Source organism: Populus euphratica, unplaced genomic scaffold (genome assembly GCF_000495115.2).
Source record: "Populus euphratica unplaced genomic scaffold, PopEup_1.0 scaffold159.1, whole genome shotgun sequence".
Taxonomy (NCBI): domain Eukaryota; kingdom Viridiplantae; phylum Streptophyta; class Magnoliopsida; order Malpighiales; family Salicaceae; genus Populus; species Populus euphratica.
In genome coordinates, this window is record NW_011499962.1 from 170,513 (window position 1) to 182,673 (window position 12,161).

General features: G+C 33.4%; 1 protein-coding gene across 5 annotated transcripts; it reads left to right on the forward strand.

Annotated features, from left to right (window-relative positions):
* Positions 1–372: 372 nt before the first annotated feature.
* On the forward strand, positions 373–7,365 carry SUB (Leucine-rich repeat protein kinase family protein). Of its 5 annotated transcripts, XM_011044945.1 has the most exons (17): positions 373–930; positions 1,494–1,623; positions 1,716–1,787; positions 2,111–2,176; positions 2,322–2,393; positions 2,494–2,565; positions 2,649–2,720; positions 2,807–2,872; positions 3,206–3,271; positions 3,600–3,680; positions 3,717–3,964; positions 4,053–4,456; positions 4,966–5,237; positions 5,536–5,674; positions 5,974–6,110; positions 6,216–6,372; positions 6,962–7,365. In XM_011044945.1, the coding sequence occupies exons 1-17, from the start codon at positions 843–845 to the stop codon at positions 7,022–7,024; spliced, it is 2,205 nt and encodes a 734-aa protein (XP_011043247.1). In that variant the 5' UTR covers positions 373–842; the 3' UTR covers positions 7,025–7,365. The 5 variants fall into 5 exon arrangements, with proteins under 5 accessions (XP_011043247.1, XP_011043250.1, XP_011043251.1 ...); XM_011044944.1 differs by having other exon boundaries at positions 374–930; positions 3,600–3,964; XM_011044948.1 differs by lacking the exon at positions 1,716–1,787 and having other exon boundaries at positions 3,600–3,964.
* Positions 7,366–12,161: the final 4,796 nt, after the last annotated feature.

Consider the following 12,161-nt stretch of genomic DNA (forward strand, 5'->3'; position numbering starts at 1 on the left):
TTGAGTTCCAGTGACAGTGGGGCTGGCAAGTGGTTTCCTTCCTATGTCTGCTGGCTCCTCTCTGTGTGGTACGCCTGTCACCCCTGCGGTGCCTTACATGTTCACTAGGTTTGCAGGATGTTCAGTGGACCGTGTGATTAGTCGTGGTACGCGTAAGCTGATCCGGACACCCACGTTAATAAAAAAAACCATAAAAGAATAATAATTATAAAAACAAGAAATTGATGAGTATCTTTTCAATCGAAAACATATCTTGAGAATCACTTCCTAAGCACAATCCAAATATATTACCAAACACAGCCTTGATTAGTTTTTTTTTTAAATAAAAGGGAAGAGCATGGTTTATCCACATATTTGAGGGCCCCATCGCCCACCATATTCTATATTCCCATTGAATAAAGTAGAAGCATATAAATTATGTTATATTACATTTTCCCACAGAGGAAACAGCAACCATCGTTTTCCATAATAATGCCGTTGCTTTCCCTTTGCTTTCTCTTTTCATTGAAACACAGCACATCTGCACTGCACTCTGCACTCTCCCGAAACCCCAACTCTGAACTCACTCTCTACTTTACTTCTTATCTCAACAAGAAATTTAAGACTTTTTTCAATCACTACCGCTTCTAAATTCTGTCTGCATTCAATTATCCTCTGATTTACTACCTCTCTGAAATCTTTAAGATCTTCAATTTCTGTTCAAAAACCTTTCCTTTTGTTTCTCTCCCTGTATAAATGTAAAATTATGCCCCAAAGCATTATTTTTTGTCTGTGCATGTTTGATTTGTGAGAAAATACTGAAGAAAAGAAGGGAAAGTTTGAATCTTTTCAAGTGAGCCCTAATGGGGTTTGTCAAGTGTGGGGTGTTTTTTGTCTTGGTGGTGGTTCTCATGGCTTCCTTTTCTGTGTCTTACACTGACCCTAATGATGGTAAACCATTTTCTTTTCTGGGTTCATGTTTTTTTGGCTGTCATGTCTTTTGTTGGTTTCTCCTTCCTTGTTTTTTTGGATGTTTTGCCTCATAATGCTGTGTTTGTTTCTGAAGTTTTGATATTTTATTTGGTTCGTCTTGTCAATCGTTTGGCATTCATTTGCTTGCGACATCTGTACATCTATGCTTCTTATTTTATTTTTTTGAAATATTACTATGATTTGCTTATTAATGATCTTCTTCTTTTAATCATTTGAGTTTATGGGAACATGTTAAAGAATGAGTTAAATTTGTGCTACTGAATTTTATACTTTGTTGGTATCTAGACATAGTTTGTTCATGCCATCTAATTTACTTGCCTAATATTCCTTATTATGATAATTCTTGACCCAACTCTATTTTATCCTTGCTTGATTAATGATAGTGTCAAATATGGTTTTATTTTTTTTATTTTTTTCATTTTTGTGAGTCTCGATTGCTTCAACTTGTATAATAATCTCGGACTCAGTATATATATGTTTCATTTCTTTTTCTTCTTCTTCTTCTTTTTTTTTTTTCCCAGTGACTGCAATGAATAGCTTGTTTGTTAGCTTGCAATATCCGCAGTTGATTGGTTGGCTTGCTATGGGAGGAGACCCATGTTCAGATGCATGGCAAGGAGTTGGTTGTGTATTCTCAAACATAACCTCATTGTATGTTCTATTTGTATCTTTCTCTCTTTCTTTATTTAATTTCAATTAGTAAATTTCTACTCAACTCAGTAATCGAATCTTTTTTCTTACAGAACACTAAATGGCTTGAATTTAGGGGGGACCTTGAACAGAGATTTCAATAAATTTACATCAATCATAGATATGTAAGTGCACTGGTCACGTCTATGTAATTATGAAATTGGTGGGGAAGATTAGTTTGGCGACATAATTTTCTCAATCAAACCTGTTTAGGGATCATGATGTTTTCATGATTGTTGTTTCTCTTTTAGTTCATAGGTATAGTATTGATGAGTTTTACCTTAAAAAATTTGAAGAGGATGGTTAATGATCAGAATCATCCGGGGTGATTTTAAGAATTGACGAGTTGGCGATGGTTAAGTTCATGATATATGCAGTTTGTAAATGGAAGTCTTGAAACCCCTGTTGTTAAAGACTTATGGTACTTTCTATCACTTTTTTGTTGCAGAGATATTAGTGATAATCATATTGGAGGGGATATTCCATCTGCGTTACCCTCTACCTTGAGGAACTTGTGCGTAAACTTCAACCTTGCTTTTATCACCAGTTTAACAAACCGGTTCTAGAAAATTATTGTTATTTGTCAATGCTGCTATTCCTTTCCTAACATGTATATTTCCTTGAGGAAATAATTTGTGTGGCTTCTTTTCCTATTCCAGTTCTCTTGCTCGCAATCAGTTCACTGGAAGAATTCCAGATACTTTATTCTCATTAGGTCAACTGTTAGACTTGTATGTTCATACAAAAAACTTCTTAATTGTTTCATCCTGTGGAATTGCACTACCTTTACACTATGTTTGTTCATCTGAAATCTACTTTTATTCTCCTCAGATCTTTCCACAATAATCAGCTAATTGGAGGAATACCAGATGTCTTTCAACAAATGACAAGTTTGACAAATTTGTAAGTATTTCAAGTTAAATCCATTATTCTTGTGGAAAATAGAAATTGCCAGATTTTATTTTTAATCATCCATTTTGGTTCAGGGATCTGTCTGGTAATAATTTGAGTGATCAGCTGCCTCCTTCAATGGGAACTTTGTCTTCTCTCAGCACATTGTGAGGCTCTCATAGAGTACTTGGCTTCTTGCTAATTCTGCAACAGATTATAGTTACTTGATGTATACATAATTTTTGTTTTGCAGGCATTTGCAGAACAATAGACTTACTGGGACCCTTAATGTCCTGCAGGATCTTCCCCTCGAGTATCTGTAACTTTCTTGCCACCTTTCTGACCCCTAGTGTTCTTTTGGTTTTTAAGTCTTTTAATTGGCAATTCTTTCAAGGATTCATTATTTATGCTATTTTCTTTGTACATTTATTTTTCTCTATCTCTCTCTCTCTCTTGTTTTTTTTTTTTTTTTTTTTGGGGGGGGGGGATGTATAATCAAGTGGTGAAAGAAACAAACACAGACTCAAATCTATACTCTGTTTGATTCACTACTCGATCCTGCATTAGTGAGGCAGCAATCCCCTAGTTGGTTTGTATGATGTGCTGACCTTTTCCTCAACAACTGACATGCTATCCCTTTGTTTCTGCGTAGGAATGTGGAGAACAATCTATTTTCTGGGCCTATTCCGGAGAAGCTGCTGGGTATACCAAATTTCAGGTGAAGGACAAACTATATTTTACACCTAAATTTATCAGATATACATGTGCATTTATGGAGGAAATAATGTTCAAGACTTATGGTTAGAGCATAAAGAAAGGGAGAAAGCCATTGGGATCTAGAGAGAACATGTCCACTTCCAAAGACACAAAAATCTCATTAGCCAAATTGTGCATGTCATAGTAATCGTTGATGCTATATATTCTGAAGTTATTTGAAAGGTTGATGGCCTCTGTGATGGATGATTTTCCATTCATTTGGCATTTTCAATTTGTATGGTATGATCTTTATTTTTTATCTGCCTGTAATGGTAGCATGTATTTTGCAGAAAAGATGGAAATCCATTCAATACATCTATCATTCCTTCTCCACCACCTGCCATCTCTCCATTTCCAAGCTTGCCACCTGTTGCAGAAGCACCTCAGAAGCAGGCAAATGGTCCTTCTGCCCCAGTAACACTAAAGTCTGAAAGATCAAGAGGATTTTTTGCATCTAAGAGGGTCATTTGGATTGCTGTTATAGGGTTAGTTGTTATTATTATCATACTGGGATTATGTCTTTTAATGTCAGCATGCTGCAAAGGAAGGAAAGCAAATGAAGAAGACAATGAGAGGCACAATGTGGGAGTTTATAAGAGCCATATAGATGAGCCCAACAGTAAATCTTCATTTGAACGAAATAATCAAGAGAAAGGTAACTATCATTGCAGGTTGTTGGTCAAAATTACTAAAATTTTCCGCCCTCTTGTGTCCTTTTGCCTGAGAAGAGGTCCTTTGAGCAGTTACCAAAGAATCAACTGTAAAGCTGCAAGATCAATATGGACAAGATGCCAGAAGGCAGGAAGCATATCCAAAGGCACAGGGTGAACAGGATATTGATTTTAAGAGAATGGCTGCATATTCAAAGCAAAGGATGGATCGTGGGATAAACATGACAAGCATGGATGCAAATTTTATGCCACTGCCCCCGCCTCCCCCAAGTCTTCCTATTGGCAATGTCATTGCAAATCCAATTGGGCATGCAGCTCATGAAAAGAGTCATTCAACCGGGACTTTGAGCTCACATTTTCCAAGGATTTTCACCATTGCTACACTTCAGCAGTACTCAAACAGCTTTTCAGAAGAAAATTTTGTTGGTGAAGGGACACTTGGCAGTGTTTACAGGGCTGAGCTTCCTACTGGAGAAGTAAGATTCTCTTCTCTAGCATTGAGCTGATTTTGGGAATGCCATGTGTCATTCATGTGATTTCACAAGCCTTCTCAGCATTGCATGTCCTTAAATTGAGTTGGTTCTGAACTTATTTGTGCTTCCTACTTGAACTTTATGTCTGCTCATGTTATACTATCATTTGTCTTCATTTATTATAAACTCTGTCGGTGCAAGATTCTCTTCTTTTCCTTAGTCTTAAGCTAAATTTTGTATCATATTTTGCTAGGATACTTTCACGGCCAATCAATTACTTGGAATTCAAAGTGTGAAGGACTTTAATTTAAAATTTTTAGAGAATTCTTCAGGATTTTTCAGCATTTTCACAGTGTGCAAGTTTAATCCATTTTCTTACTCTTGTGCAATTCTTTTATGTCTGTCTCATGGACGCCACGAGTGGCCTGATTTGCATAGGATGGCTAGAGCCTGACATCTGATTTCTATTTATTGACCCTCTCTCTTTTCTTTGTTTCTGTTATCTTTGTTAGCTACTGGCAGTCAAGAAGCTAAACAGTGGGGCTTCCGAGCAACAAACTGATGAGGAGTTTCTTCAACTAGTTTCTAGCATATCGAAAACTCAACATGATAATATTGTGGAGTTTGTGGGATACTGTAATGAGCATGGGCAACGGTTACTTGTTTATGAGTATTGCAAAAATGGGACACTGTATGATGCATTGCATGCAGATGATGAAATCCATAGGAAATTCTCATGGAATGCACGTGTCCGGCTGGCACTAGGAGCTGCTAGAGCCCTCCAGTAAGTAGAGCTACCAGCTAACTAAACCTGAGGATCATTATTTGAATGACTTGTAATTAGATACTCAGTTAAAACTGTAAGATTAGATAGTTAAAACTGTAAGATCATATTAGGCCAGATGCTCAATACATTGTCTTTGTTGCGTTTCTTATCTTGGTGGCCTAAGGGATTCGTAGATGTCTCACAAGTCCATTACCTCCTTCATTTTGGCTTGCATGATTATGAAACAGAGGTCATTTGCCTCCAATTTATAGTCATTAGTCAAACTGACTGTCTTTTTGCGTTTCTTTTTGGTAAGGTATCTGCATGAGGTTTGTCAACCACCTATTGTGCACTGGAATTTTAAATCTTCCAACATTCTCCTTGATGATAAGCTAGTGGCTCGTGTCTCAGACTGTGGCCTGGCTCCTCTGAAATCATCTGGCTTTGCAACTGAGGTAATATTTTTGGTCTATGGTCTAAAAATCTAGATCTGAAGCTTTGCTACTGTATCATCTGATTCTCTGTTTGTTAAGATTTCAAGGGGGCAAGTTTGCAGGATTACAGAAATTAAATTAATAGCATAAGGTGCTAAAATTGATTATTGAACTTGATGAATTTTTCTTAATCCAGTGCTAATAAAAAATTGATTTATTACTTTAAGCCTAAATTGATGTGTACACTTCAAGTTGCAAAGTTTGACTTTGTTGGTTGTTATTTGTAATTTGTTGCTGATGTTGAAGAACATGCCTTTCAGTTATCAGGGCGCGTCCTCAGTGCTCATGGTTATGGGGCTCCGGAGCTTGAGTTGGGAAGTTATACTAGCAAGAGTGATGTATATAGCTTTGGAGTTGTGATGCTAGAGCTCCTCACCGGTAGAAAATCTTATGACAGGTACCTGATCTCTTGAAATGGGACTTCCATACTGATCATGAATCAAATTGAGCGCACTAGTTATTTGTTTTCAGCTAATGTTGTGCTCTCACTGAAAACCTGTAGGTCATTGAGTCGAGGGGAGCAATCTCTGGTTAGATGGGCAATTCATCAGCTTCATGATATAGATGCACTTTCTAGGATGGTTGATCCCTCTATAAAGGGGGCATGTCCTGTGAAGTCTTTATCACGTTTTGCTGATATAATATCTAGATGTGTGCAGGCAAGTTTCCCTTTCCTTTGCGGATGGATTTTTTCTTCTTGGCGTATTATCTATAATTGAGTTACATGTTTCTGGAATGGCGAGTTGTGGATCTGGGAGCATTGTACTGGATATTTCAGTGTTGGACCAAGAGCAGTAGGCCTTTAAATTATCTGGATTAGATTCTTCTATATGGACTGATTTTCAGAAGTGTTTTTTTTTTTTTTTTTTTTTTTTTGGGGGGGGGGGGGTTTTTTTTTTTTTTTGGGGGGGGGGGATTATTTACTATTTGTACTTTGATTATCAATATTAATTTTCAACAACAAAAGAAACCAAACATGTAAATATAAGCTCCTGTGGCATTGTAGAAGACACCTTTTCATTCGCTGGGAAAGTTCCTCTTGTAGAGGAATTCAAATGTGGTGAAAGGATCGAATTAGGGAGTCAGGGAGCGTGCCACACTATGAAAACTGAAGTTTTGACACTTACCTGGCTTTATTACTGGCATTTTTGCTTGATTTTAACAAAAAAATTTCATTTTAGCATTTCTTTGCTTATCTAGCAGGATGAGTAACCTTTTTGACCATTGATTTTCTTCTTCTGTATGCAGTGGGAGCCCGAATTCAGGCCACTTATGTCTGAAATCGTTCAGGATCTTTTATGTATGTTATAGTGGAGGTGGAGGACCTCAAAACTCAAGCTTATTAGAAAATGGCCAGGCCAAGATTTTTGCGAGGTGGGATCGCTTAGGAGGGACCGTGTTTCCTATGTTAAGCAGCATAATATTGTCTTTCATATGCTAAAATCCTACTTGGGAAGAATTTTCGAAGTAACTTAGCTACCAGTTTTTCCTAGGTTTTCATTGTTCATTTTAGTTATTAGAAGGGTGTTGGTATATAGTCATTATCAAAATTCTGTTGAATGTTACTTTCTAATGTAATCGCTTCTTGATTTCTTGATTATATTTAACAACACTGAGCAGCATTTTGAATCAATTTTGTATGTCATTTTCACGCGTCAGGTCATTTGTTAGACTTGATGGCAGCCCACTTCATGTCTTTTCTATTAGCTCGAGAGCCAGTCGTTAACTTGAAACCATGTGCTCATCTCCATAATTGGATCCAGTGGATGGTGAGGGGTCTCGCTAGGTTCTTTCCCTTTTATTTTCAGTAGTGCCACCTTTCTGTAATTATAATGACCAGATATGCTTCAGCTTTTTCACAACAGAGCAGCAGTCATCAAGTGCAGGTGTGATTTTTTATAAATAAATAAAAATATTGTAAAAGGGCAAAGGCTGGGGACAGAAATTCTTTAGATTTTATGGGTGCTAAGTTGCTGGTGAGCCTGAGATGTCGGCCGGCTCCCTGACAGTCAAATACTATTCTTTTGCTTTATCATATTTAATTTCCAAATCAGTGTCCATACGAGATAACCTAACATGTCGACAATTAGAAGTTCAATGCCATGCACATGAATAAATTATTCGTGCCCATCAATAAACTGCCCTTAAGGAGACTCCCAATGATTAAAGACTTCAATAATTCAGTTCAATCTTACGTTTTAAATTGCAGGTTTACTGCGTGTAACTTTCTTTCTCAGGGATTTTTGGGCTAAATTTCACACTATGGCTAAGCCAAAACATGGTTTTAACCGCATAGCTGTACATTTCTAAACAGACCTTAAATTTTTTAGGACCAGATCTTTATCCCATCCTATTGAACTGAAAAAAGAAGAAGAAAAAACAAAAGAAAAAAAGGCCCAGATTATTTTACGAGACATATTAGGTCAGGGATCAAAGTTTGTAAGATAGTTTTTACAACAACTAAACTAACCAATTGTTGCCTTGATTTTGACATGGACTTCCACGTCCACGTTGAAGTCAGCTTACTATTCAATGCCCAGTGGAGGGGGTAGAGGGCCAGAAGCTAATCAACTGGGGGTATGAAAGTGACGGTCTTATCTTTACTGTACTCTTTTATCTGCTGCTGTTCATGCTGGAGATGTTCATACCCAAGATAGATAGAGCCTATGGGATTGTATGGATCTCCTTCACAGGTCATTATCTCATAGGAAAGAGGGAGAGGTTACAATGTAGCGTCACATGTGCTTCTAGGGACGGGTGATCTTGTATCACAAGTGTTGTTATGCTGCAGACATTCGCCTATGCCCCCAGAATCCAAATGGTTCGAGCAACCCCACATCCAGAAAAGTTCTTCACGCCCACTATGCTCTGTTTTCATTTACCTTTTGACCAGCTCTAGCTTTTACCCTCTCCTTTTCTGTTCTTAAACAGGGAAGAGTCGTTTATGCCACCATCTGATAAGAGTTATAGAGGTTGCATGTTTACGTATTTATGTACAGTGATGAGCAAGATTCACCAAATTAGCTGGTAAAAAAAATTAATTCAGAAAACAACATGAGATATCAAATAAAAAATTCAATTAGAAAACTTAAAAACAGGTCAAGTTCGGTTTAGTTTTAGTTTTGATTACAAATTTAAAAAATAAAAAAGCTTAAGTAAAATTATTTTCTTATATAAAACCAAAAAAGTCGAGATTTATTTATTAAGATATAGATAATGTTTGAGATTATATTAAATATTATTTTTTAAAATTATTATTTACATCAATCTATCAAAACAATTTAAAAACAAAATAAATTTAAAAATTACTCGCTGTAGAAACAAATACAACCAAACCAAATCAAATTAAACTACTTAGAATGAACTTGTTTGTTCCGTTTATTTCAATTTGATTTGTTTAAACAAAAAAAACATTTTGCTGGGTTGGATTTTTTTTATTCAAATCAAACTAAAATAATAAATGCTCAGTCTTACTAATCACGCTCACACCAACTTGATTATGAAAATTAGAATCGAAAGAGAAATGTGTAAAACCCTTTTCCATCAAGGGAGTGATGCTAGATTTGGAACTTAGAACCACGCACCAGAATTGAAAAAAGGAAAATGATTTATCAGCCTACGCTTGCGATAATAACCGTGTTTTATAAAATTTTAATTTTTTTTATATATTTTTAAATTGTTTTAATGTATTAATATTAAAAATAAATTTAAAAAATAAAAAAAATATTATTTTCATGCTACTTCACATATTGTATGAAAAAACATTATATCATGCATCCATGCATTTAATGTTGTCCCTCCAAACCTAGGATGTTTGCCCAAAATTGGAAAAAAATTAGAACAATTATAAAGACATGTCAAGCACTTGGATTATTTTGGTACCAACTATATCTGGTCTATACAGTTTCGTTTGCCAGCCATGATTGAACTGTGTGCAATCTAAGACCATTAATGTAATCTACACTTGCAACTTCACACGCATTAATGATTCTTCACATCCCAAATAGAAAGATCCAAGAACAATCCGAATCTATACTCCAACTTCTATGCACAGTTATTCATTGTGATCTAATTATATTTTTTAAAAAAATTATTTTTTTTAGTTTTTAATTAATTTTTTAATATTTTTAAGTTGTTTTGATGGGTTTATGTTAAAAATAATATTTTTTTTAAAAAAATATTATTATAATATATTTTCAAATTAAAAATTAAAAAACTCTAATAAATTATATGGTGATAATAATAGTAATAATAATAATAATAAATAAATAAATAAAACAAGAATGGCATGCAAAAAAAGTTTGTTGCCTTTTCATTTTTTATTATTACCTATTTATACATAAAAAATATATATAATATGGGTTTAATATTGGGATGCATGATGTTTTTCAATAATATTTTTTTAATTAAAAATACATTAAAATAATTTTTTTAATCTATTTTTAACATGACTGTATTAAAACCATCTAACAACACCTAAAAACTACTAATTTAAAACACAAGTTATAATGAAAAAACAAGCACTCAATGAATTTACAGGACGGGGGAAGTTGAGTTGGTTAGATCATAACCTAAAATCTAATGAATATTTTACCTAAATTTCCTAGCAAATGTCTATTTCCCAACAACAACCTTAATTACTCAAGACAAGAGTAAACGTGTATTTTAAGGAATCTCCCTTGGTCTCATTGGCCTCATATTCCCTTTTCCTTCTTTAATATAAAGCCCTTTTCATGCCCCAAATCACACTTCAAATTCCATCACTAATCCAACCATCCAACCGTTTGGTAGACTCCAAAAAAAATGGATTAAAAAAATTATGAAATAAAATAAAAGAAGGATTGGTATTTTTAGCATAAATAGAACTTGTAATTCCTCGCACCACAAAATAATTACGAAAATAAATAAATAATAAAATAAGAGAAAAAAAACCTTTGCCACCAGCACTGGGGGCCTGTGTGTCAAGAAGTTACCGACCATGCGCCTTTTTGTAATTTCATACTGTGGCAACATGTGAATTTTTGAAAAACGTGAAAGTATAAAATAGTCCTCTAACTATATAATAAGTTTCAGTTGGGTTATAATACTATAAAATTTAAATAGTGTGACGTCACTCGAGAAACTGTTTTTCCTCGATATTAATATAATCCATTTATTTCTTTTTATTTGTCTACATTGACACCGACACTACGTGCACTGTTCAAATCCAGTCATGGTAACATGAGCAGCCAAAAAATAATAATTAAAAACACTAATAATTATTGCACTCTGTACATAAAGCTATTCTATCATATTTTTTTATGTTTTGTAGTTATTTTTATGTATTAATATTTAAAATAAAATTTTAAAAATAAAAAAATATATAGATTTATTTTAAAATAAAAAATATTTTTAAAAATAATTATTATTACACTTTTAATTACGCTTGATTGCACTTTTGTTTTAGTTGATTTAACTTATTTGTTTTTAGAATTTTTAGTCTTGTGTGTATAAAAATTGAAAATTTGTTAGGTGAAATAAAATTGGAGTTTGAAATTTTTTAATATATTACATAAAAAAATAATGATACAAACAATTTTTTTATATTAAAGTCCCCTATAAACTACTGAATTAAGTGATGAAGTGTAAATTCCGTGGATTTTGAATGAATTTTTTATACCAGAAAATAAATGTAAGAAAAAACTTCACTAAAACTATCACATGTTAAAAAAAGGAATATGCATTAAAAAAATTCCTTAAACTGCTTTTGGACAATAAATAATCGGATAATATCAAGTGTTTTTAGATAATTTTAAAATTAAAATATTTTAATTTAAAATTTTATTGATTTAGATGGCAGGTGACCTTGCTCCTCGTTTTATTTTCAAAGTTTAAATTTATTAAAAAAATATAAAATAGAATTCATAATTTATTATGTATTTGATATTGTGGTATATAGTATTTTTTAAAAGTAAATTTTACTTAAAAATATATTAAATCATGTTTTTTAAATTTATTAATTTTATTTTTAATATCAATACATCAAAATTATTAAAAAATATTTTTAAAATATACCTAAAACTAAAATTTTTGGCAATCTTAAACATTCACTTAACACATTTAAAACCCATGGAATAAAATAATAGTTTAAATAAATATAACAACTAATCCAAAGATGTATGAAATTTTATTGTCTATTTGAGAGTACAATAAATGTTGTGTTTTAAAGATTTTTTACTTAGAAATATAATAAAATAATATTTATTTTTAATATTTGCATATTAAATATTTTAAAAATTAATTTTAAAAAATCAAATTCTAAACAAATATATTTTAACTGTAATGATAAACACGCCCTTAAACAAAATTTTGGACCTCTGGAATAATTGAAGGACTAGATTGTAGTTTATGAGACAGAAAGGAGTACGAGTAGTGGCTATCATGGTCTGAAATCTGAAGAATTCAACTG